This window comes from Erpetoichthys calabaricus, chromosome 6, assembly GCF_900747795.2.
Source record: "Erpetoichthys calabaricus chromosome 6, fErpCal1.3, whole genome shotgun sequence".
Taxonomy (NCBI): Eukaryota; Metazoa; Chordata; class Cladistia; order Polypteriformes; family Polypteridae; genus Erpetoichthys; species Erpetoichthys calabaricus.
Window position 1 is genome coordinate 32219354 of NC_041399.2, and position 24782 is coordinate 32244135.

The 24782-nt window shown below is 35.7% G+C and overlaps 1 protein-coding gene across 5 annotated transcripts in view; it reads left to right on the forward strand.

The window, feature by feature from the left end:
- stau2 (staufen double-stranded RNA binding protein 2) overlaps positions 1-24782 on the forward strand; it is a 368617-nt gene that overhangs the window by 203545 nt on the left and 140290 nt on the right. The window contains exon 13 of one of the 5 annotated variants that reach the window (XM_051929156.1): positions 16553-17109. The exons of the other annotated variants lie outside the window; for them this stretch is intronic. Within the exon in view, the coding sequence (XP_051785116.1) occupies positions 16553-16579 (27 nt within the window). The 3' untranslated portion in view covers positions 16580-17109. Of the gene's footprint in view, positions 1-16552; positions 17110-24782 lie in introns of those variants that run through there. 5 annotated transcript variants of the gene reach the window in all.

Here is a 24782-nt window from a genome sequence, read left to right on the forward strand (position 1 = left end):
CACCTTTGGATCCTGCTGCTAACTCTTTGTGTTTGACTCTTTTGAGGTTTTGTAAGCTCCACATTTTCATTCTCAAGACAAATGGGAAGCTGCCACCTCAGGCTGTGTTTCCACCTTTCTTGTTACTGATAGTTATACTTAATGTCCTTAAACTGGATAAATACATACAATCTGTTAAAATAAGGCAGTTTATTAATTTATACTATATAAAGTGTACATTTAATCAATATTTATCTCAATACTGCGTGGCTGCCTACCTAACAGTAACTTTGTCTTCCCATTTTATTCTCAGAAAATTTAGAGTTCATCAGAGCAATAGGTTCAACATCATGTTAAAATTGTGGCACAGAGACCTTTAACCTTGTGCCCATAGTAATAATAAATGCTTTATTGCCAACATCACTTATATAATTTTGTTTTGGTGAAGTTTACACAGATAAAACATCAATAAACACATGCAACATAAGAACAGAATTAACAAGTATTCTCCAACAATCCACAATATCTGATTCTTCACAGGTACACTTCCAGATATTTATTAAATTATTATAGATGAATAGTAATAAGCAAAACCTGCTAAATTCGCTTTGCCCCTGTGTTTGTCAAAATCTCAGAAATGTTTAGGAACTTTGCCAAATTTAGTGATATGCATTGAAGTCAATGGGGAAGGATAATCCAAACTAGTTTTGACTGGTTTATAATGGTGCAATAGTCTTGTATGTGTGCTTGACAGCTAGGGAAATGTCTGCCAACTATACTGGATTGACTATTGTGGCCAAAAATATGACATGAGATAAAAATTAATAAAATTAAATATCAGAACAGTAAAATTTCTTGCAGACATTGGCAGACGGGAAGAAAGAATTCACTAAAACATGCCCCCCTCAGATTTGAACCGAAAAATACAGTTTTTTTTTAACCCCAGACACTTTTGCTTTTTTACTGCAGTTGCTACTACATACATAGCACACATGTGGATTCTTTACTCCTTCCTATTTTCATCATCTGCACAGCACTCTGAGTAACACCATTAAAGTGGTAGAGTCAGTTATTACACATTGGTCACATACAAGTCCATACAAAAAGACATTGCCTTTAAGATACAAATACACTAACACATTTACAATTTCCACATTTTGTGTTTAAATGTATTCATTCAGTTTTCTGCTAATTGTTAGCCCAGTACTAGGATCAGGTGAGGTGCTGTCTAATCCAACATCATGCTAGCCTCACAAAGCATCATGGAGGAATGGAAAATAAAGTTTGTCTAAGCCATGCACATGGTGAATTTCCACAACAATATTTGTCGAACGTGGTCACCGGTGAACACAGCATATTCAGTGAGAAAAACGCTTCAGTGAATTTTACCGGCAACACTACTTGTAAGCTGAAGATGTTAAGTTCAAGCATTGCCATTTTCAAGGTATGCTAGTCTTGGTCTTGATTTATCAGATGGAGAAGAGTTAGCAAAGGATGTGGGTGTGGGAACTTGATGGGTTGAATAAAATCTTAATGAGTGAATATGCAAAAGTAGAGTAAATCCAAGTTCACAACATGGAGAAGACAACCAGTGTGTTTAGATGCAGTGCATGCATGTTAATCTCTGTCTAGTTTTTTTTTCTAGTTACCATGGAGAGTAGAACAAAACATTTTTAACAACTGACCTGATAAAAAGTGGTTATGGGTTGCTGTGACACTCTATACTTCTGTAACTGTCTCAGATATGAACAGCCTCTGGTAAGGTTTTTGACCATAACAGATGTATTGCTTTCTCATGTTAGAGAACTGGAAATTGTGGTGCCCAGCGACTTGAAATTCCCCTCTACCTCTGTGACATGGCCACTGATGTATATAGGTGTTGAGAGTGATATATTCCCACACATAAAGTCTCCCTCCCGATAATTTCTTTTATTTCCTTCCATACTTCATCCCAATCTTATGCTGGACAGCTGGAGCCTACCCCAGCAGTCACTGGGCACAGGGCAGGAACAATACCTGCACATTTAATTCCATATTATTTGATCAGTTCTCTTACCTCATTCATGTACACAGACTCACAATTTATATGATGAGAATTTAGGTAATGTGAAAATGCATATATTACTCATTTACTGTTACAAAACAAGACCATAACATGCACTTTGTTGGGTCTTCATTACATTTACAAAGCATCAGGAAAGTTTTTTTTGATCTCCGAAATGTTTCCTATTAGCAAACCTTCACTTTGGAGAGGTCTGAGGATGCTTAACTGAGATACATTTCTCTTGTTATTACTTACAGTATTTAGTATAAGACCTGTGAATCCATAATATAAGTTTATATCCATGATATAAGAGCAAAAGATGGTGCCGACTGGTGTGGCTGGCCGTCTGCTTGTCTCTCTAGTCTATGTTTTAACTTTGTTTTTATGTTTTAATTTATCTCAACGGCCACTGTCCTATGATCGTGAGTCTTTACTAAACATTTTTTCTGGCTTGCTTTCCTCTCAATTTTCATCTCCTGATTGGATTTTTTGTGAACCTCCACCTTTGTTTTATTCATCTCCTGACTTCTTCACCTGGACCCCGGTGTTCACCTGTATCAGTGAGTTGAATGCCCCTTGGAGACGCAAACGCACCCGTCGTCGGAAAAGAGACGGAATTGCTGTTAAACAACGCTGACTCAAGTCCCAGAGCTTTGTTTCCCAATGCCTGCGAGTCGTCTATGACCCATCTTCTCCTGCTCAGGACTCCATCACTGGTTCATGGGCGCTGGACACCGGATTCAATTTCTCCATTTCAAGACAGCATCACTTTTCCTCGGCCTGCAATCAAGTTGTAAACACTACTAATCTTCGCACGCTCACCCGTGCTCATCCTGCAACGAACTCTTCCACCTTTATCAAGGCTGCTCTCTTGAACATGAGATCAGTGTCTAATAAAACTTTTATTATGCAAGACTTTATTACCTCAAATAATCTGGATTTCTTCTTCATCACTGAGACTTGGATTTTAAATGGTGACTCTTCTTGTTTTACTGACAAGACTCCATCAGGTTATTCATTTTTAAACTCCCCTCGCCTGACTCGTCGTCGGGGGGGGGGGGGGTTATTGCCACTATTTTTAAAAGTATGTTCTGGTGTCTGAGCCTTACAAGGGGTCCGTTTAGCAGCTTTGAACTTCAACTTTTCGAATTGTGTAGCTCCCCTTCTCTGCTGTTTGCCGTGGTTTATAGACCTCCTATAATTAATGATACTTTCATCTCTGAATTCTCTGATCTCTTGGCTGATATCACCCTCTCTCATGATAAAGTATTTATTGTTGGTGATTTCAACATTCACGTTTGTTGTCAATCGAAACCTTTGGTCAATGACTTTTTATCACTATTGAACTCATTTGATTTTATACAGCATATTAATACGCCAATCCACTCTCTCGGTCACACCCTTGATCTTGTTCTTACTCGTGATATTTCAGTGAATAATATTGATTTATGTGATGTTTCTTTTACTGATCACTTTTCTATAATGATGGATCTGAATATTACTGTTGATGTCCCGACTAATAGCTGTCCCCCACGCTGCTAGCGCTTTTTAAATTCTTCTGTTATATCTGATTTTAAAACCATTTTCTCTAGTCTTTATGTGCATGACCAAAATAATGGTATCGATGATTCTGTCGTTAAATTTAACTCTTCCTGTAAAACGATTTTAGACTCAATTGCGCCCAAGATATGCAGTAATAAGGGTAGACCTGCTCCCTGGCTAAATGAAAATACACGATCACTGTGCCGCACCTGTCGAACTGCTGAACGCCGTTGGAAAAAAGATGGACTGATTGTCTCGAAACAGATTTTCAGGACTTCTCTTTTCAATTTCCAGGCTGAAGTTAAGATAACAAAACAAAACTTCTTTGCCGATTTAGTATCCCGTCACTCAAAGAATCCTAGGGTCTTATTTAATTCAATTAATGTGGCCATTCATCCCCACTCTGCGATGGGATCAAATAGCATTGTTCATTCATGTGAGCAGTTTCTATCATTCTTTGTCAGCAAAATCGATACTATCCGCCATGGCATTGTCCAAACGGGCTATGAACTTCCTACTGATAATCATGACATTGTCTTAGAATCCTTTGATCTAGTCTTACTTTCACAGCTAAAAAGAACTATTGACACCCTTAAACCAGCCCCCAGTCCTCTGGATATTGTACCACCACGTCTCTTAGTGGAAGCCTTTGATGTGTTGGGCCCACACTTATTAGTCATTATCAATGATTCTATTAGTTCGGGAGTTGTGCCCTCATTTTTTAAACATGCTGCAGTCCATCCCCGTCTTAGAAAGGCAGAATTAGATCCTGGAGTTTTAGCCAATTTTCGTCCAATTTCCCAACTGCCATTTATGGCTAAAATTCTAGAAAGAATTATTTATAATCAATTGGTTGATTACCTTAACTCCAATAATTTATTTGAGATCTACCAATCTGGCTTTAGGCGTTATCATAGTGTTGAAACGGCACTCCTGAAAGTGTTTCAACGACATCTCTCTTATTACTGACTCGGGTGATGCGGCAGTCCTTCTCCTCCTTGACCTGTCCGCTGCCTTTGACACTGTCGACCATGAGATATTTCTGTTGCAGCTTGTACATCTTGTTGGGCTCAAAGGGGCTGCTCTTAACTGGTTCAGGTCATATTTAACTGGTAGACACTTTTCAGTGACTTTTAATTCCTCTTCTTCATCTACTGCTCCTCTTAAATATGGTGTTCCTCAGGGATCCATTTTGGGTCCTATTTTATTCTCTATATACCTTCACCCTATTGGATCTATTTTTAGGAAATTTAACATTGCTTTTCACTGCTATGCAGGTGATACACAGGTTTATATTCCTGTCTGCAACTCTACAACAAATCAACTCCACAACTCTCTGTCTGAACTAAGCTCCTGGATGGCTAATAATTTTCTTGACCTAAATCAAAATAAAACAGAGGTGTTTATAGTGGGTCCATCAGCTGAAGCCCAAATTGGTTTGGGACTTCTCGGCTCTTTCTCAGTCTTTTCCAAACCTCAAGTCCGCAATCTTGGTGTTACCTTTGACAGTAACCTCTCTTTTGAGAAACAAGTAAATTCTGTAGTCAAGAGTTGCTTTTTCCAACTTCGTCTATTAGGTAAGATAAAGCCTTTTTTATCTTCTAGAGATCTTGAGATAGCTACTCATGCATTTATTTTTTCTTGCCTCGAATACTGCAACTCGCTGTATTCTGGGATTAACAAATCTCTGATACGCAGGTTACAGTTGGTCCAAAATGCTGCCGCTCGCTTTCTGGTTGGGGCAAGAAAGTATGACTCTGTTTCTCCTATTTTAGCTTCTTTACACTGGCTGCCTGTCAGTTTTCGAATTGATTTTAAAATCTTGCTGCTAGTTTTTAAATCTTTACATGGGCTTGCTCCTGCCTATTTATCTGAACTGTGTGTTTTACACCAGCCATCCAGAGTGCTTAGATCTTCTGGTCAGCTGTCTCTGGTTGTCCCTCGTACCAAGTGTACAACCAAGAGGGACAGGGCTTTTGCAGCTGCTGCTCCTCGCCTGTGGAACTCTTTACCTCATCATATAAAGGAGTCGTCTACAATTGAACTGTTCAAAACAAGATTAAAGACTCATTTCTATTCACTTGCATTCCATGACCTTCAGTAATACTGATGGTTTCCTCTTTGTGATTATATAACATTACTTCTATTTTTTATGTATATAACATTACTTCTGTTTATTATGTATTTTATTTTATGTTCACATATTTTATTTCTATTTATGTTTTATGTTAACTATTTTGTTTTTCTTTTATTCTATTATTGTAAAGCACTTTGGCCACAGCATTACTATGTTGTTTTATATGTGCTGTATAAATAAATTGACATTGACATTAATACTGACAAGTAATTTTACTATCATGTCATTATGCCACACTGCACATAGGTGAGTAACCTGTGTACTGATATTTTATAGGTGTCATGAAGACCAAAATAATCCATCTTTGGGATCATGTTGCATAAGAGTAATGAGTAATTGATAAAGTTTTACCGATCATTCTTGAAGAATCTTCATTACCTCAAGCTGACAACATCTCAGGTGCACACCACTGTTCAGCTACTATATATACAGTACTGTAGATGATGTTATCCAATGGCATGCTACACGACAGAAAAATAAACAAAGTTAAAAAAATATTGTGTGGAAAAGAATATAAATACATGTGACTGTTCCATATAGCATTCATGTCCTACCAGGCCATGACATACACACAAAACATACATTGGTACCCACTTACCTGTTTTAAATATAATTTTACGTAGCATATTTACTGTCATTTATGTGGGAATGACAAGTTTAAATAATAATATAGCCTGCTAAAAAACCTGTCATATTTTTTATATTTTTTAATTGATGCATTAAATAGCATCAGTTTATAAGGAATATTAAAGGTTTAACAAACAACTATTGTTAAATACAGTGAGCACTAGGAAAATCATTTCATTTTAATCCATTTTTAGAAGATTGTATCTCCCTAAATATCTAGACAAGGAAGCAGCAAATAAGCAATTCAAAAAAATGGACAAACAAAATTTTCTAAAAATCACATCAAATACAGAAAATTCAATGGAATCCGTCCTTCTGTATTCTTTCATGTTTTAATTATTCTATCTTAACAAATCAAATGGTAAAGCTGTGAGGAATTAATGATTCTTGGAGCTTAGGTGTACACATTATTTGTTCTTAGCACCTCCCTTCTTGTTGAGTTTTCTGGCCAATACTAATTGTTCAGTAGTCATTTAAGCTTTTGAAAAAAAACTTCTGTTTTGTTTAATAGTCTTTTGTTTTCTTTTTTCAGAATTTTATTGCTGGCACTTTTAGCTTCTATTTTGGCTTTTTAACTAGGAGTTTTTGGGTTTTCCTTATCTGCTTATTCACACATGTCTGGCAGTGTCTGACAGTGGAGAAATTAACATCTTGTACTATATTCATGTTGGCTTATCATACACTTATTTAGTTTTCTATTTTCAGTAAAGAAATAATAGAAAAAAATTTATTTTTTTCTGCATATCACATTAAATAGGTCCTTCATCTATGCCTTACTTGCTCGTCTTTCATCATTTTGAAGACTGATATCTCTAAATTATTCTATACTAATCAATATATATATAAGTGTATTGGCATAACTAGCAAACAAGTTGCTAAAAAAAGTCTGTCATTTCCTTTATTCTGTGTCTGTTCATCCAATGAACTCTTACTTGGGAATTACAGTCAACACTGTAAAACGGCTACTTTCTACTCTTTACTTCTGTGTGTAAAGCTACCAATCAAAAATTATCTGGGCAAAATTAAAAAGACATAATTCTGTGTGTGCATATGTGTACTTTACCTTTGAGATTTTAACTTGGATTGCAACAGTAGTAAAGTTTTAATAAGGATCTTGAATTCAGAATACTTCACTCGTTTACAGCTTACTAAACCAATCTGTACTACTGAAGACACAACTCTCTGGCTTTCTTGCTGTGCAATCTTTTATTTCGTTTCTGTTGTTAAAGGAACTCCTTCTTTGAACTGAAGAAAAACGTAACACAGAGCACTCTAGTAAAGGAAGAAAGACTCACTAAAAAATGTTCCACCACTGTTGTTGCCCACTTTTGTCAGATTTTGCCTCAACTTTCTTTAGGTTTTAGCTTCCAACCTTTCCCTCTCCTGAATACTATAAAATGTTTGCCTTTCACTTCCTACTGTTTTTCATCCTTTCTCTTTGTAATTCACTGGTTTCTGTACCTGCCTTCCAATACAATGTTTAAAGGATTCTGGCAAGGAGTAGCAGTTTAAACATCACCTTGGGGTTATGGTAACATCTGAGCTATGCCAAAATCATGACCATTTTATAAATATTCCAATTGCTCCTGTACAGTCATCCCTAGTGATATCTGGGAGAACTATACCCTGAGCCGTAAGCACACTTTTGAGCATCCTGCCCTCTGCAACCAGTTGGTTGATGGGCTTACCTGCTTTTTCCACTTTCTTTCTGGTTTCTCCCTAGTCTACCAAAGTATCTGTGTGGTGGTCATGAAGATTACTTAATGGGGCATCTTATGAACATTTACATAAACATGACCTAAAACATGATTAGATTTTTACCCAAGTCCTAGAAATGGATAAAAGGAACTTAATTAAAGAAATGACAACAAATATACTATATATTGTATATTGATTGATTATCCATTGATTGAAACACCTGAATCTAATTTCCCCTTCAAATGAACTAATAATCTTAGAGGTTGTAGTAGAAATTAACATCTTCATTAAAGAAAGAAACTTATCCTCTATTGGGACAGGTTGCTAAAACTTCAAGTCAGAAACCAGGCAGGAGGATAGTCTTCTAAACCCATGCTGAAGTGGGAACATCCTTTTACAGCATGATCAGAATGGACAAAGAAACAAAGGATAGAGGATCATTTTATAAGCTACTGAATTTAAATACAGTGTCAATCAATGCATACATTTACTCTGATTGGTTCATTGGTTTACACCCAAATGATCAATATAAAATAAAAGTCTATTTTATTTTTTTTCTTATTATTCTTATACCATTTGGGTTGAGCCACCACCCTTGAAATTTCTGTGTATATAACAACCGTCCAGTCAGGTTGAATACAGGACACCTGATCTCTTAGTTATCTTTCAGTACATTTTGTGTATTACATATTTGTCTCTGTTGTTCACTTGACCTTTATCTGGTTTCCTGGTATACCTGAATAGGTTTCTGACATGTATTAACCCTTTATGCTATTTTTTTAAGATGAATGCTGTCTTACCCTAAGATTATTCTTCCACCAGGTTTGCACAGTTTTTCACACACAAATATGTTGCATTGGATGATCTTCCTCAATAAATAAATGAACAAGTATAATGTTTTGTTCAATTTGTTTAGTTTGATTCTCTTTATCTGGTTTCAAGACTTAACGTAAAACTCTGATCATGCTTTAAGTCATATTTATGCTCAAACAGAAAATTATACAGGGCTTACAGACTTTCTAGCAAATCTATCAAAATTAATTTCTAGAGCTGTTTGTCTGTTAATTTTTTAATTCATTTCATTTTGAGATTTCAACTGTTAGAATTAGTACAGTACTTCTTCCCACTTGTGCCTTGGCTTATGAATCTTAATTGCTTTTTCACTAAGAGATCTAATGCAGTGTTTTCTTTTTCAATTTACAAAGTGCAATATAATTTAGAATTTTGGAAATCTAAAGTAGTGGTGGCCTGGGGTGGTTAGTACTGTGTTTTTCGGTACTACGTTGTTTTTTTTTCCCACTAATTTTCCAGTATTGTTTTGGATTCTCTTGAATGTCATAATTTATTTCTATTACAAATACATAAGTGCTGAAAATGATGAGTAACAATTAAAAAAGCAAAGGTTGTAAACAAGCATGAGGGATCGATTTTTTACTAATGCCTGTTTCTGTAAGGATCGACAAGAAAAGGAACTTTACAAAACTGATAGATGTTTGTAGTTGTTTTCCACACAAACAATGGAAAATGTTCTACTGTGGTAATATGAATTCCAATCTTTTTACAGTTGTGGCTAGTGAGAAAAACTGCCTTTGCATGTTCTGATTGAAAACTGTTTTTAATACTGCAGCAGTATTGTACGGTCTCATTCTCAGGCTGTTTCATTTTGCCTCTAATGAACTAATGAAACTAATGAAGAGTTCATATTGTGGTCTTTGTTGTGGAAAAATAAGGCTCTCTCTGCCTATATAAGCAAATTGATCTTAGTACCTTGTAAAAGCAAACAACACATTTACACCATTTTTTTAATGGCCCCTGCTGCCTATTTAGAACATAAAAACATTGCATCAGCATATGAACTCCTTCATAAATGTCTTGAAAGTTTTATTTATTTATTGTGGGCCTTAAATCTGCAACACTTCAGATGGTTGGATCATAAATCTTGGATTATTAAAAAGTTTCTGGACCATGACTGATTTTCCTTGGATAGCATATTAAACATTTTTCAATTTTAAGGTTTTTGCTGAGAATATTTTGTAGAAAGTTAGTTTTTGGTAATTCTTTCAGAGTTGTACAAGTGGCTGTTCCTTTTTCAAGATATTAGAGAGGAGCTGCATTACATATCTGATAATGGCTTAATTATTTAAACTTTGTGCTTCTAATCTTCTTTTTAATTTTAAGCATAGAACTTCCCCTCACTTTTTAAATTTTTAATTGAGTTTAAATTTATTTGTAGAAATCAGTCTCCATGAAGCTGCGCTGTATTAAGCAATTTTGATAATGGGTGGAAGTATAGTTTATGTAATTGTTTTGACCATTATCAATACAATAAAGTATAAGTTGTAATTTTACACGGGACAGTTGAAATGTAATTTAGAAATACATTGACTTTAAAAAAAGTTATCTATCAAAAGTAAAGTCATCCATTCGCATGATATAAAGCAGTATTTCAGGTTGTAAATCTATGTGTTTACCAAGTGCCTGAAACAAGGGGATACTCCAGGAATTTCATGCAGGTATTTCATTTAACACTTTTCAATATGCACTTCATAGTGTTGCTGGTGTATTACAAAACTGATAACTTATGGTCTTGGAAAGGATATTTGTGAGTCTATGACGATATAAAATCTGTGTTTGAAAGAAGTTAAATAAGGAGATTCACTTTGCATTGCTCATATCAAGTTCTGCATTTTAGTAAGAGATAACAAAATTTCTATTCTGTAACCAGGCTTGTCTAGAGGTTCCAGATATCAGAGGTGTTTCATACTTGTCTTACAAACGTGTACATATTAATTAAGAATACAAGTGTGTCAGGCTATGTGATGATTTAAATTGGCCGAATGTGTGTGTTGGTATCTGTGTGAGTGCGCCCTGTAATGGATGGGCATGTCATCAGGGTTTGGTTTCTGCCTTGCACCCATTGTAACCAGAAAAGCCTCAAGCTCTGTTCGACCTTTGGCTGGATAAGTAGCTTAGAAAATGGTTGGATGGATTGATGGATATCTGATGGTTCTTTACCATTCTTTATACTTCTGTTTCGTAGTGATCTTGAGGGTCTTGAGTAACAAAACGTCTTTATACCTTCCTTAAAATAAAATTTAACACCAGTTTTCTGAATACTTTTCAGTGATAAAAATTTACTGGAGGAGAGTGAGAGTGAATAACCAGGTTAAAAATAATTTCAGCATTATTGAAGAGTATACCAGATTTGTTACATGAGGTACTGTATATAAGTACCATTGATTTATATTAATATATAGTGTTAGAAATGCCATTCTCTTGCTGAACAGAGATTAAATAATCATAAATATATGGAAAGTAAACTAGTGTACAGTTTATAAATAATGCATTCCCTTTTGAATGCTTAAAAATAAACTGTGGCGTCCAATAACAAAAATATATATACTGTATATATATACATTTATCTATTTTTTTTGAGCTGAGAAGGTAGGAAAACCAGAAAAATGTGATTTTTATGGATGTAATAGCCTGTCACTGCCTTCACTTAATTAAATTTAACTTGAGTGTTTTTTTTGGCAAATCAATATGCAAAAGCTATACCCATATGGAAAGGATTAATTTTTAAAGGCATGCAAGACACTGTAAATATGCACAATGTTTACCATAGTGATAGGACCAGTGGTATATCTAAAATGAATAATATGGAATCTGTAACTTGAAAACAAATCTTAAAGTATCGGATTAAAACAACACTGTGTTCAGGTGTGTTTGTTTGTTTGCAGATTTTATAAACCTTTACTGGATAATGTGATATTTACCTGACTGTAATAAAAACTTGCATCTACTGTACATAAATTGACTGTTGGTATCTGTTGTACTGTATATCAGCAATAGGTTTTGCTGTTGGCAGTTTGCTGTTACAACTGGAACTTAAAGAACTTAGATTGCCAGTATCTGTCTATAGTCCTCTGGATTTCTGACTCAAAAGATTGCTTCATGCACTGAACTGGCAAATCTGTAAGGAGCGGCCAATGTAGACTTAAGTAGGAACAACAGCTACTATATTTTCTTGTATGCAGTGCAGTTTTGTCAGCAGACAGGGCATCGGATTATTGACAAAAATTAGTGTTAAATGGAACAAAGCTTTATGGTGGTCGTGGCCTATTTTCTGTTAACTTGTGCCAAATTGGGCACCTTGACATAAGAAAGGGGGCCAGTTTGCGAAGGGATCACAAAATGTATGTCATACTGTAGAAGTCAAAGGATATATGATCATTTGTTTTGTCTGTTACCTTCCTCTGAAACTCAGAAATAAAAAACATTATTTGCTATATATGTCTAAACTATAGGAAACCTCTCAACAGTAAGATGACTGATTTGCAAAGTCTACTTTGCTGGAAGGGCTTCAGCATCAGAATGGCAGATGCCAGAGACAAGTCCTCTACTCCCAGCTGAGCCAAGGCTAGAGTTAGTGATTCAAAGATGACCTATAAACCTAACCTTACAAAAGGTCAGACCACCATCCCTAGCTGGGAAACCCTAGCTATATAGAGCCACATTATTCTTCAGGTGGCACCTCACTTTGAGGCCAGCTGCTTCTCAGACGAGGTGGATAAAGTATTTTATCAGATTGTAAAGGAAGAGAACCCAGATTTGTCAAAGTTACTCCCAAAAAACCCCACAATCGGTGCCTCAAAAATCAAACTCCTGAGCCATCTAAGAACCTAAAATAAATTAGGTTCTAATTTCTAATAAAAAGTCATTTTCATATCAGACGACTACCAACAGCTGATTTGACAGGTTAAAACCATGTAGATAATATATTGCTTGACATTAAGGCAAGATGAAGCACTGATGTCATCTCCATGTCATAAGGTCCATGTGAACATTTTTATACATAGGCTTTCATATTCAAGGTCCCAGTGAGCTTATCTTGGCAGAGACTCATTGTAGGACACATTTATTCCCAGATTCATATTAATACAAGCTCTCCCAACAAATGAATGTATGTTTCAGAAAAACTTCAGTCATACTTTATTCTAAGATTATATTTAGCACATCATAATAAATATTATGTAGTAAAATGCAAATTGTATGGAAACTGTAGTTTTTTGGGTGGAGTGCATAAATTATAAAGGTCATATAAATGACTAACTACAGTTAAATTCAATTCTCCTAACAAAATAAGTCATTACTCTTAGAAATATATTACCCCCAAAATATATGTACTGTAAATATACAATTCATGAAAGGTCTTAAACAACAATCAGTTTGTTAGTTTAATGTGTAAAAAAGATCACCACTGAAACCATTCTTAATAGTGCCTTTTAATGATTTTTTTCTCTCTCAGTTTTATACACCATGAAATAGGGCACCAAGTTTAAACAACTCTCACTTTATGCTGTATATATGCCTACATACTGTATATATATTTAATAAATATGGGTACGAAAAGTATACAGTTTGATTTTTGTAAATATTTTTAATTACATTGAAGAGAAATAATATGCTTAGAAGGCAGTCCTTTTTTCAATAGTTTATGCTGATACTCAGTAGTTAGGAAAAAGACTTTACCCACTGCTGGGTAGTAGACATTGAAATTAATGAACCTGGGGTTTAGTAATCAAACGTATGTTTCCTTGACACAATGATTGTGCAATACATCATGTAAAAATGTATGGGTCTTTATCCTTCTTTAATGATCTAGCAAGTAATCTTTTTTCTTTCTCGTTGATTTTCATGCTCCCCTTGTTCCTGAGCTAAGTAGGGGGTGCCATTGGTAATGTATGATTACCATGCAGTTTGCCTGATCCCTGCTGAGATTAGTAAAATACGATGTTTAGTCATCCGATGTAGATCAAGGAACTCCAGCATTGCAAGAAACAGCTGAAAGCAACGCCTTGTACAAATAGATTGTTGTTTGACACCAGACTTGGCTACACTTAGTAAACAGTAATGCTTTGAAAATTGTTTAATAATCTGGGTTTTCCTTGTTAAAACAATGCAGCAAACGCCTTAGATCAATGATTAATTGTCTGAACATTTTGAATGTTGTATCATTTAGTTCAGAGTAATTTATACTTGTTCAATTTTCAATATTTTACACATCACTTTTGTAGGTTTAGATTAAAAAATACATTTAAATTGACATCCATGCCCTAAATTAAAATAACATTAAGCAGTTATCATCATATTTATATAGTAAACAACTATATTATAGTACAGAACCATAGCAGATTTTTTTAATGTATTATGAATATTTCAACACTTTCAGTTGGCATAGTGGTCAGTAGTACTGCTTTACAGCTCCAGGGACCTGAGTTCAAATCCTTGCCCAGTCAGTGGTGAAATTTATAATTTCTACTTGAGCATGCTGTTATAGAAAAACTCTTGGATGCACAGAAAAGTATGGGGAGAGATCAGTCTCCTCCTTTTTAATACTTGTAAAACATATTTAGAATCTTCATAGTTTCTGCAACCTTTATCGGAAGTTCCCTATGAGTGATCATCATGATAATGAAGTGAATTGGTCAATGAACACCATTCCTTATTTCTTCCGTTGCCTAATTCTAGTTCTCATTCTCCTTCCTCTTTAAGCCCTCACTTATTTTATTGAAAACACTGGTGGCACATCCTTGGGAACCTTTTATTGTCAGTCAGTGCCAAGCAGGCAACCCTAGGCCTTGTGGCTACCAAGTTGAAAAAAACAGGCCACCTTTTTACTGTTAGTGATTTGACTTCAAGGTACCAGCAGGCCTAAAAATTAGAAGCTATAGTAGTAGCTGAATCAAGGACTCATGTTTGGGAGGAATTTGGAGAGGCCATGGAGAATGTTTTTTGGACAGCCTCGATGAGGTCCTTGCAAACATTTCAGCAAGTCAGGACAGATGAAGGTGGGCCGCACCGAGACACTTTTTAGCAAGGGTAAGTATACACAGACATCAGCTGAAAATTTCACTGAGTGGAGAAAGGAACACTTAGAAGAAGTCTTAAACCCAATAAATATGCCTTGCTCTCTGGAGTTTGTGCCAAAAGAATTGTTTGGAAAATTAATCAGCGTCAGTCATTGAAATCACTGCAGTGATTAAAATGTTTTGTAATTGCCAGTCTAATTGGATGAATGAGATCTGTCTGGAAATACTGAATGCACTAGACACGAGAGAGGGTGTCATAGTTTACATGTTTCTTCAGTGTTGCTTGGAAGGGCTGGACAGTGCCTTTGGCAGACTGGAATGTTTGTTCCTATTTCCAATTCCTTAGAGATGACACACCTCAACTTAGGGTACTGAAAGAGAGATTCTGCCCCATTATTAAACCTTAATCTCGAGAAGAATTATGTGGATTTCATTCTGTTTTTTTCTGTTGTTAGTACAGTATAGTCCTACTCTGGGAGACAGGAAAGAAAAATGCCATTTTAATATGTAAACATGGCAATAAGCTTGGCCTTGGACTTGAAGACTGTGGGGCTCCCCTCCTACTGCTGTGTGACTTTTGGTCCTTTTATTACGTGGAGTTAAATGGAGCACATTCATTGTGGGCATTGGACTCTTTCTTGTTGGAGTCTAGTGTCCACTTCTGCCTCCTTATTTCTCCTGCAGTTTCCTCTTAGCCACTTCAGTCAATATTCATTGCCTAGCAGTGTTAAATGCATTGCAGTTACATAGTGGGGGGGTTGCATAAGGGACATTAAGATGGAGAAAACTCAAATGAGTTGCTTTAGCATTATGTCCTATACCTTTAGATAGCCTTCATTCAAGGTCTATTTATTGTCTTTACTGCCTAGTGTTGTTTTGACCTTTCCTCTGCTTTTTTGGATTATGTTTCCTGTAACTGCAAAGCATGCCCTAATCATAACCTCGTCAACCATCCAGCTTGATGACTGGCACATGGTACTTGTGATTATGAACTATTCTTTACCAATCATAGTGTTGAACATAATTATCAAATGATTATAGTTTGATTGTGTCTGTCTAGTGGGCATTTTTGTAGAAGTCTTGCCGTGTTTTTTTCGGGGAGAAGGTGGTTTCTCTTGGCTATCTTTCAGTTAATGCAATAATGTTTGTCTTACTCTGATGGTTGCACCGTGATGTGTAGCACTTGCCATGTTGACAGAGGCCTCTAAATAATTCTTAGATTACAAAAGGTTCTTTGTTATTTCTTAGATCATAATTTGATGTAATGTCAAATAGGTCAAAATACTGGGACCCCCACCCCTCTGAAAATTGACAACTGCCTTTAAAGTCCTCCTTTTATAAATAGTTCTTCTCTCTGTAGGCTGTTTCAAAGTGGCCTTGTAATTCTTCCCACAGCAATCACTAGACAACAGACTTTATCAGAACTATGGCTTCCTGAAATATTTTGGTGGTTATGATAAACAGCTTCATGCTGAACAAAAATGTAAGTTGGCTGCATCATATAGGATTTTGGAGAAACATAAAATTAATTTTAATTGAGGTTAGCTTGTTTATTCGCTAATGATGCTGACACATTGCATTGCATCAGTTGAGCTAAACATGTTTTGCTGCTGATTTTCGTTTGTACTCAGCATCTGATGCTTCTCGTTTCAGTGTCCAACAATAGTCGGCCAGCATTGATGGATTCCACTTGCCCTGATACCACTTTTCCAGAATTGCAATGTCCTGGTGAAAACATTTCACCATGTTCATCACTGACTACACCAAGATTAGCAGGGAAGAAGTCCAAGAGTGAATGCAGAAAATGAATCTTTAGCAGCATGTTGCACTTCATGGTTTTGTATGCTTTAAGCATGTTGTCAACCATCTGGATGTAGTTTGGTGCTCTGTAGTTGCCAAGAAAATTCTCAACATCATCCTTGAAAGTCTCCATTAGCAGATCTTCAAAGTACTTGTCATTAATGATGTGTCAAATATGTGGACCAACAAAAAAAGCTTTCTTTAACCATGGTATCGGTTATCCATGAAACCATCTTTGTCAAGTATTGAAATGCGTCATCTTCATTGTTCATTTTATAGTTAAAATGTTTAATTTGTCCAAGTTTTATATGAAGAAGAGGCAAAAATATCTTTGTTGGGTCTACAAGTGGTTTATGTACTACACTTTTCTGCCCTGGAACCAAATGCTTAAGGAGCAGCCTGTTCTTTTTAATGCGATGAGACTCTTTAGCACGGCTGTCCCATTACAATTCAACTAATCAAGTGCACTTGATAAGTAACACTTGTTTCCAATTATATTCTATATGAAAACAGTAAAGACATACTTTTTACTTATGGATTCTGTGTGTTAATATATTGTTTGTTGAATAAATAATGACAAAGTAAAATGTGTTATGTGTAATTTGTCACTTGAGCTAAGACATATTTAATTTTAGACATAGTTGAGGACTAGACAATTTTTAGATGTCTTAAAATGTAAAATTATAAATTTGAAAGAGAGTGCACACACTTTCCAATTTACCATTGATGATTTCTTGTATTATGTAAATTATTTGTACAAGTAATTTTTATTCACATTTTAATCAAATCGGTGTTCATTTAATATAGCATTCTTTAAATAGTACACCATGGCAAGCAGTTTTATGAAGCATTTTAAAAGCGAAACATTAAAAACAAAAACTTTCCATATATGATAAAGTTTCTAGAAACACCTTTAAGTGTACATAAGAAAAAATGAACTGACAATATACAGTAGTGGTAATTACAGACATTAAAGAAGGAGTCAAATGACAGAGTACATTTCCAGGTGAAACAGATTAAAGTGCAAGTAATAAGTGTCATTTTTTAAACCAGATTTGAATTAGTCTAGTAATATAGCTTTACACATTGATTTAGGGAGAGATCACAGCTAAATAAATGTTCACTAAGTGTTACATACTAAGTGTTTGGGATGATGAGAAGGCTGGCATCTAAGGATTTTAGTTGTCTGGCTGGTTGCTTAGAGTTATGTGGTGATGACAGATATGTAATCACACTACATAGACCATAGTCAAAGCTGCAATATTACTGTTTAATATTAATAATTATAATTAAGCACATGAATTAAAAAGCCAGCTATTGTTAACATTACTTTTTAAGAAGTATGTTTTTTTTGTTGTCAGTTTTAATTACCTTTAATTTTTCTGATCTCTAGGTAAGTGAATGAAATGTATTTATCAGATTATCTGTATGATATTGGCTGTTAATGACAGTATTTGCAGATGTTAATTATGAACATCTGCACATGTTGTTTCCTGCTAGTCGTCTGTTACTCATTATTTTATATGTAAGGATTGAATTCTTATCAATTCTAAACAACTTGCTGTCACAGGTTTGATATTTTATCTTTGTCCAAAATGCTCTGTTTACAACTGCTATTACTAAACACTTTTAAAATAATTTCTTTTGAGTCTTGAATGCAAGATAGTCCAGTGTTTTGAGGTGCTGTCTCACAGATCCAGCTTCGGAGGGTTTTGCATGTCCTCAATGTGCCTGCTTGGGTTTTCCACTTGGCGCCTTAGCTTTCATCCTACATGCTTAAAGAGGTGTTTGTTAGATGGATTGGTGATTCGAAATTGGCATCATGTAAGTATGGATCTTTGTGTGAGTGTGCCATGTGATGAAATGTCACCCAGTCTAGACAATTCATTACCTCCTTCATTCCTGGACTGAATTAAGTGAGTTTTGAGAATGTAATGTGATGTGACATGTTTTGTTTGGCAGGTTTAAATTTACACAAGGTTTTGTACCCTAAAAGTTTTTGATTTGTTTTTTGCAATAAACTCTGTCATTGAAACAGCAGAGCTAAATATTTCACCACCTAGTGGTAGAAAAAATGTTCATGAATAAGATTAAAAACTCTTATTTCAAAACTCCCAGCCATGTTCCATGTTTTCCCCCAAAGTTAGGTTTGGTAATGAAGATGGCTGTTACATCTGTAAATTTAGGATGAAAGTTTTTGAGCTTTAGTGCATACAAAATTTTCTTTTAAGGTAAGGCTGATAAGGGTAGCTAATGTCAGGTTAGGAAAGGTGAAAAAGTAGTAATTTACAAGTAAATAAGTCTTAATCAGAAGAAAAGAGTGAGAAAACCCAACAAAAGTACTGTAAAGCCTTGTATTTTATTATCAGGTATTGGCCCAGTGTTCTTCTGTGAAGCCTACTTTTCCTTATGTAGTTCAGCAGTTTGTTGGTTTGAATTTGGATCCATCATTTACGTTTTGCAATTCAGTCTTTATTTAATGCAGTTTTATCTTCCACTCTTTTTTTTTTAATCTTGCAATGCCTTTCTGATGGTGCTAAATAAAATTGACAATTTTGATTGTATCAGTCTCATGGATTTAACTGGTGCTATTTTTATCTTCCCAGAACATCTTATCTATTTTATAGACCACCTGACACAATTTTTAAATAAATGCTGCACCTCCAGAAACTGTTTTCTGGATTAGAGGGAGAAAGGAGAGGGGCAATACCATGATTGGATGAAAGCGAAGACACCTACGAAAAATTATGCAATGCAATATACTAAACAGTATGGATAAAGAATTGTAAGAAATGGGCTTACATGCCTTTTTCATATAGACAACACAGGCAACATTCAAATCATTCGATAGATAGATAGATAGATAGATAGATAGATAGATAGATAGATAGATAGATAGATAGATAGATAGATAGATAGATAGATAGATAGATAGATACATACATACATACATACATGCATGCATGCATGCATGCATGCATGCATGCATGCATACATACATACATACATGCATGCATGCATAATATTCCCAATGGGAAATTCACATACTCCAGCAGCAGCATATTGATACAAAAAAACAATATTAAATTAAAGAGTAATAAAAATGCAGGTAAAAACAGACAATAACTTTGAATAATGTTACCGTTTACCACCCATCTCCCCCCAACCCCGGGTGGAAATGAAGATTCACATAGTTTGGGGGAGGAACGATCTCCTCAGTCTGTCAGTGGAGCAGGACAGTGACAGCAGTCTGTTGCTGAAGCTGCTCCTCTGTATGGAGATGACACTGTTTAGTGGACACAGTATGGACAGGTAGCTGTGATTAGAATGATAAATTTAAGAGTACAATTTTAGGAGGGTTTGGGACTCTAGGTTTAAATTATAATCTTTCTATCCATGTGTATTGATCATAACATTTTAGTATTTAAGGGAGCAGCACACAAGTTGAGGAGAGAGAAATTATAGAATATAAGTGGCAAGTTTTTTGACTGACTATACATGAGGAACAAAAATGTTTGTTTAGCTAATAGCTAGGCTGTCTCATTATCTCATTCAGATTTTTCTTGTCAAGTGTTTCTCCATCAACTATGTGTTTTGGTAGTTTGTTCCAGATTTGCAAATTTACATAATTTCCAAAGTAAGTATATCTGAGTCTATTTACTGGAAAAACAAGCAAGATGCACCCCAATGGCAGATAAGAATGTAGAATGTTTATAAGTGGACTTAGAAAGACATTAAAGTTTGACCCGTCTGTCCTTTTTGTATCCCCCTTAATACAATTCTGGATTATAGTGGCTTGAGTAATATTAGGCACAAGGCATGAATTAACCTTACACGGGGTCCTAGCCTATGACAGGATACACTCACATATATCCGTAGTCACTTACACAAGGCCAGCTGCAATGTGTTTTTTTTGGGATGGGGAGAAAATTATTAGATTCGATCTGGCGCATCTGTAAATGGACACCCATACATACTAATGTTGGAAACTGTGGATAAATCTTCTTCAGTGCTGGTGAATTTCTTTTATTTGTGGAAATCGTTTTCATTGTGTAGGGCCGTATGATGTACATTTTCTGTTTTTCTTAATTTTTTTCTGTACAGAAAATAGCTGTTTAGCTTTATCATTACCAATGAAGGAAATTGAACATTTATTCCACTCAGTAGACAGACTTATCCGTGCTGAGCTGTCAATGAAGTCACTATGCTTCATACATTGCACCCCAGTTTCTTGCCTTTGGAGTTGAAAATATAGCATTTGCTCTTTTGACAAAAAATTAGGCCATTTATCAACGCTTACATTGTTGTTAGTGTGTTTTGGAGAATTTGATTCACTTTAACTTTAAGGTGGTGTTATGTCTTCTGTTTTAATCTCTTGCTACCCTTTGGCAACTAGGCTAATATTATGAGAGGCTTGCCAACTTGTTTTCATGTAGTGTGCTTTCCACAAACAGAAATGAACCAATGGGAGAGCAAAGCTGAACGTAAACAGAAGAAACGTAAGCTGACTTGTGTAACTTAGTGCACCCTGGGTATAGATGTTTAGCATAGAAGAACTACTGTAGCACACATTGTTAAAAAACTTGGACTATTCTGCTAGAGAACAACATTCAGTAATGCTGTTTTCTTTAATAAGAATATAAATTTATATGTGCCAATCAGCCTCAACAATCAAACCACTGACAGGTGAAGTAAATAACATTGATTCAAGGTGTGGAATATATTAGGCAACATGTGAACAGTCAGTGCTTGAAAGTGATGTGTTGGAAGCAGGAAAAATGGGCAAGCATAAGGATCTGTGTAACTTTGACAAGTGCCAAATTGTTATGACTAGACAATAGGGTCAGAGCATCTACAGAATGGCAGGTCTTGCCAAGTTGTTCCTTGTATGCAGTTGTTAGTTCCTACCAAAAGTGGTCCAAGGAAGGACAACTGGAGAACCAGCAACAAAGTCATAGGTACTGAAGGCTCATTATTGCATGTGGGGAGCAAAGGCTAACTTGACTGCTCCAATCCCACAGAAAAGCTACTGTAGCACAAATTGTTAAAAAGCTTGACGCTGGCCATGAGAGAAAGGTGTCAGAACACACAGTACATTGTAGCTTGCTGTGTATGGGACTGTGTAGCTGCAAACCGATCAAGTGCCCATACTAACCCAAACCACCATCAGAAGTATCCACAATGAGCACTTGAGCGTCAGAACTGGAACATGGAGCAATGTAAGAAGGTGGTCTGATCTGATGAATCATATCTCCTTTTAGATCATGTGGATGGTGGGTTGCCTGTGTGTCATTTACTCGGGATAGAGATGGCAGCATGATGCGCTATGGGAAGAAAGAAAGCCGACAGAGACATTCTGATGCTCTGATCAATGTTCTGCTTGGAAACCTTGGGTCCTGTCATTCATATGGATGTTACTTTGACACTTACCACCTACCTAAAGATTGTTGCAGACCATGTACACCCCTTCATATCAACAGTATTCCATAATGGCAGTGGCCTCTTTCAGCAGTATAATGTGCTCTGCCACACTGCAAAAATTGTTCAGGAATATTATGAGGAATATGACAAAGAGTTCAAGGTGTTGAATTGGCCTTCAAATTTCCCAGATCTCAGTCCAATCAAACATCTGTGGGATGTGCTGGAATAACAAATCCAATAAATGAAGGCCCCACCTTGCAGCTTACAGGATTTAAACGGTCTGTTGCTAATATCTTGCGCCAGATACCACAGGATACCTTCAGAGGTCTTGAGGTGTCTTTGCCTTAATGAGTCAGAGGCATTAGGGGGACCTACACAATGTTAGGCAGGTGGTTTTAATGTTATGGCTGATCTGTATAAGATATATATATATATATATATATATATATATATATATATATATATATATATATATATATATATCGCCGCCTCTTCTTCTACTCAGAACATGCCCGTGACTAGATAACTGATGTAGAGGGGCCCGTTGGGGTTACGCAGACCTCAGCAATTCATGAGTTCTGCTGGACAGCCAATTGAATTTTCTATTTTTGTCGTTTGGTTTACTTGACTTGGGTCAGATATCTCCTCCAACAACCCTAGTCTTAAACCATTGTGCAACTGGATGTATTGCATAACATTATTAACATAAAATGCAAAGAGATAACCTCCTTAACGGAAGTCCACAGCTTGACTCTATCATTAAGTTTAACGTCATTGACAATCACCTTTTGTGATAATTTTCAATTAACAAGCAGGTAGATAGATGGCTTCAAGGCAACACCAGTCTGGAACACAATTCTGTAGTAGTTTTTTTTTTTTTATTACTAATTTTAACATTTTATATTATTATTATTATTATTATTATTAGTAGTAGTAGTAGTAGTAGTAGTAGTTGTAGTTGTATTTTATATTATTATCTTTATTATTATCAGTAGTAGTAACAACACATTGATACCCTGGACCATTATTATTATTAATTAAACCTTCTTTTATAAAGGAAACAAATTGATATAGAATTGCCATTAAATATGTTGCCCTACAGATTGCAGCAACCCTTACAGTTACTAGTTTTTCAAAACTTGAGCTCATCACAACATACTTCAGGTCATCTATGGCATGTAAACAACGTATACCCAGCTTGACTATCATCAGTGTCAACTCAAACCTTGCACAGAAGCTGTTGTGTGATGACATCATGGATGACTTATCCTTAAAATAATACAAGGGGGCTTCGCCCCCTGCTTGCTTCGCTCGCTAACCCCCGCGGCCTGCACTACACACCAGCCACTTTGTGTCTCTGCCACTCGTGTATGTGGATTTCACTTTCACCGAACAACAAATCTTTTAATTCTCGTGGATACGCCTCTTCATTGGGAAGAAACACTACTTTTTTTTTCCCTGATGGCAATTAGACGATCTACAAGTCTTTGACTTAAAGTTTAAATCCGAACAATATATTCGATCTCTTTTCACTGTTCCGTTATTTCACTGAGTAATAATTTCCATTTGTTTGCACTAATGCGATCTTTACTAAACCTGCCCTGCATGTGTATCATGCCAACATTGTAAAATTCTTTACAACGTTCTACTTTGTCATCTACTCTTTGTCTTTTATTTCCGGCCCCAGGTGTGGTTAAATCTCTTGGCACGAAGTCTTGTCTTGCGGGACATGAAAGTATTACTCTGAAAGTCTCGTCTCATCCCAGGATTTTTTTATTATACTGTAATAGAGAGATAGATGTATACTGTTGTGGCATGTAGCAAAGAGACTGAAGAACCCCTAAATATTCACTTTCAAGTTCTAATTATTTAAAAAAAAGTATTTGTATTTGACGTTAAAAGTTACAGTTAAGTTTGTGATGTTTTCTTCTTTGTTTATTATTTATTTAAATATTTCTTGTTCAGATTAAAGCTGTAATAAGAAATACTAATGTAGTTATAGTGATATAGTAATTTAAAAGTTGTCAAAGAGTTCTCTACTAGAAACATATTGAAAACTAGTGTATCTCACTTTATAAATAATATTTAAACTGAACTAATAGGATTTTGGCTAACAGTGGAGATGTTGATTTGCCTTCTGCCAGCACTTGTACCACTGTAGGAGGTTTCTATGTGGAATAGGCATGCTTTTCCTGTGTTCACATACATTTTCTCTAGGGATTCATGTTTCTTGCCACATTCCAAAGATATGCTGTCAAGTTAGTTGACCCCTAAATTATAATGCACTACAGTTCTTCACTTCCATTAATGCACTAAAATAAGAAAATGAAGTAAACCTTGTTGCATATTTAGTAGAAACTACAGTAATATCCAACAACTTTATTACAAACATGACTAAAATTAACTTTATGAGGGGTGGCCCAGTGAGATTACAGACAAGAAAGTGTGACAAAGGGCCAAGGAAAGGTCCTGCACAGCCCTAGAACAGAGTGGGGATTACGTATGTTCTTGCCAAGATATTATGTGTCATCATACAAGTGCAGAACGTGGGCCACTGTATGGGAGTGGTATACCCTGGAAGGACTTAAGGCAGTGGCTTCGTGTAAAACGAGAGAATGGTGACCTAGGAGGACTGCAATTACTTATTCACTCAGTGTAACAC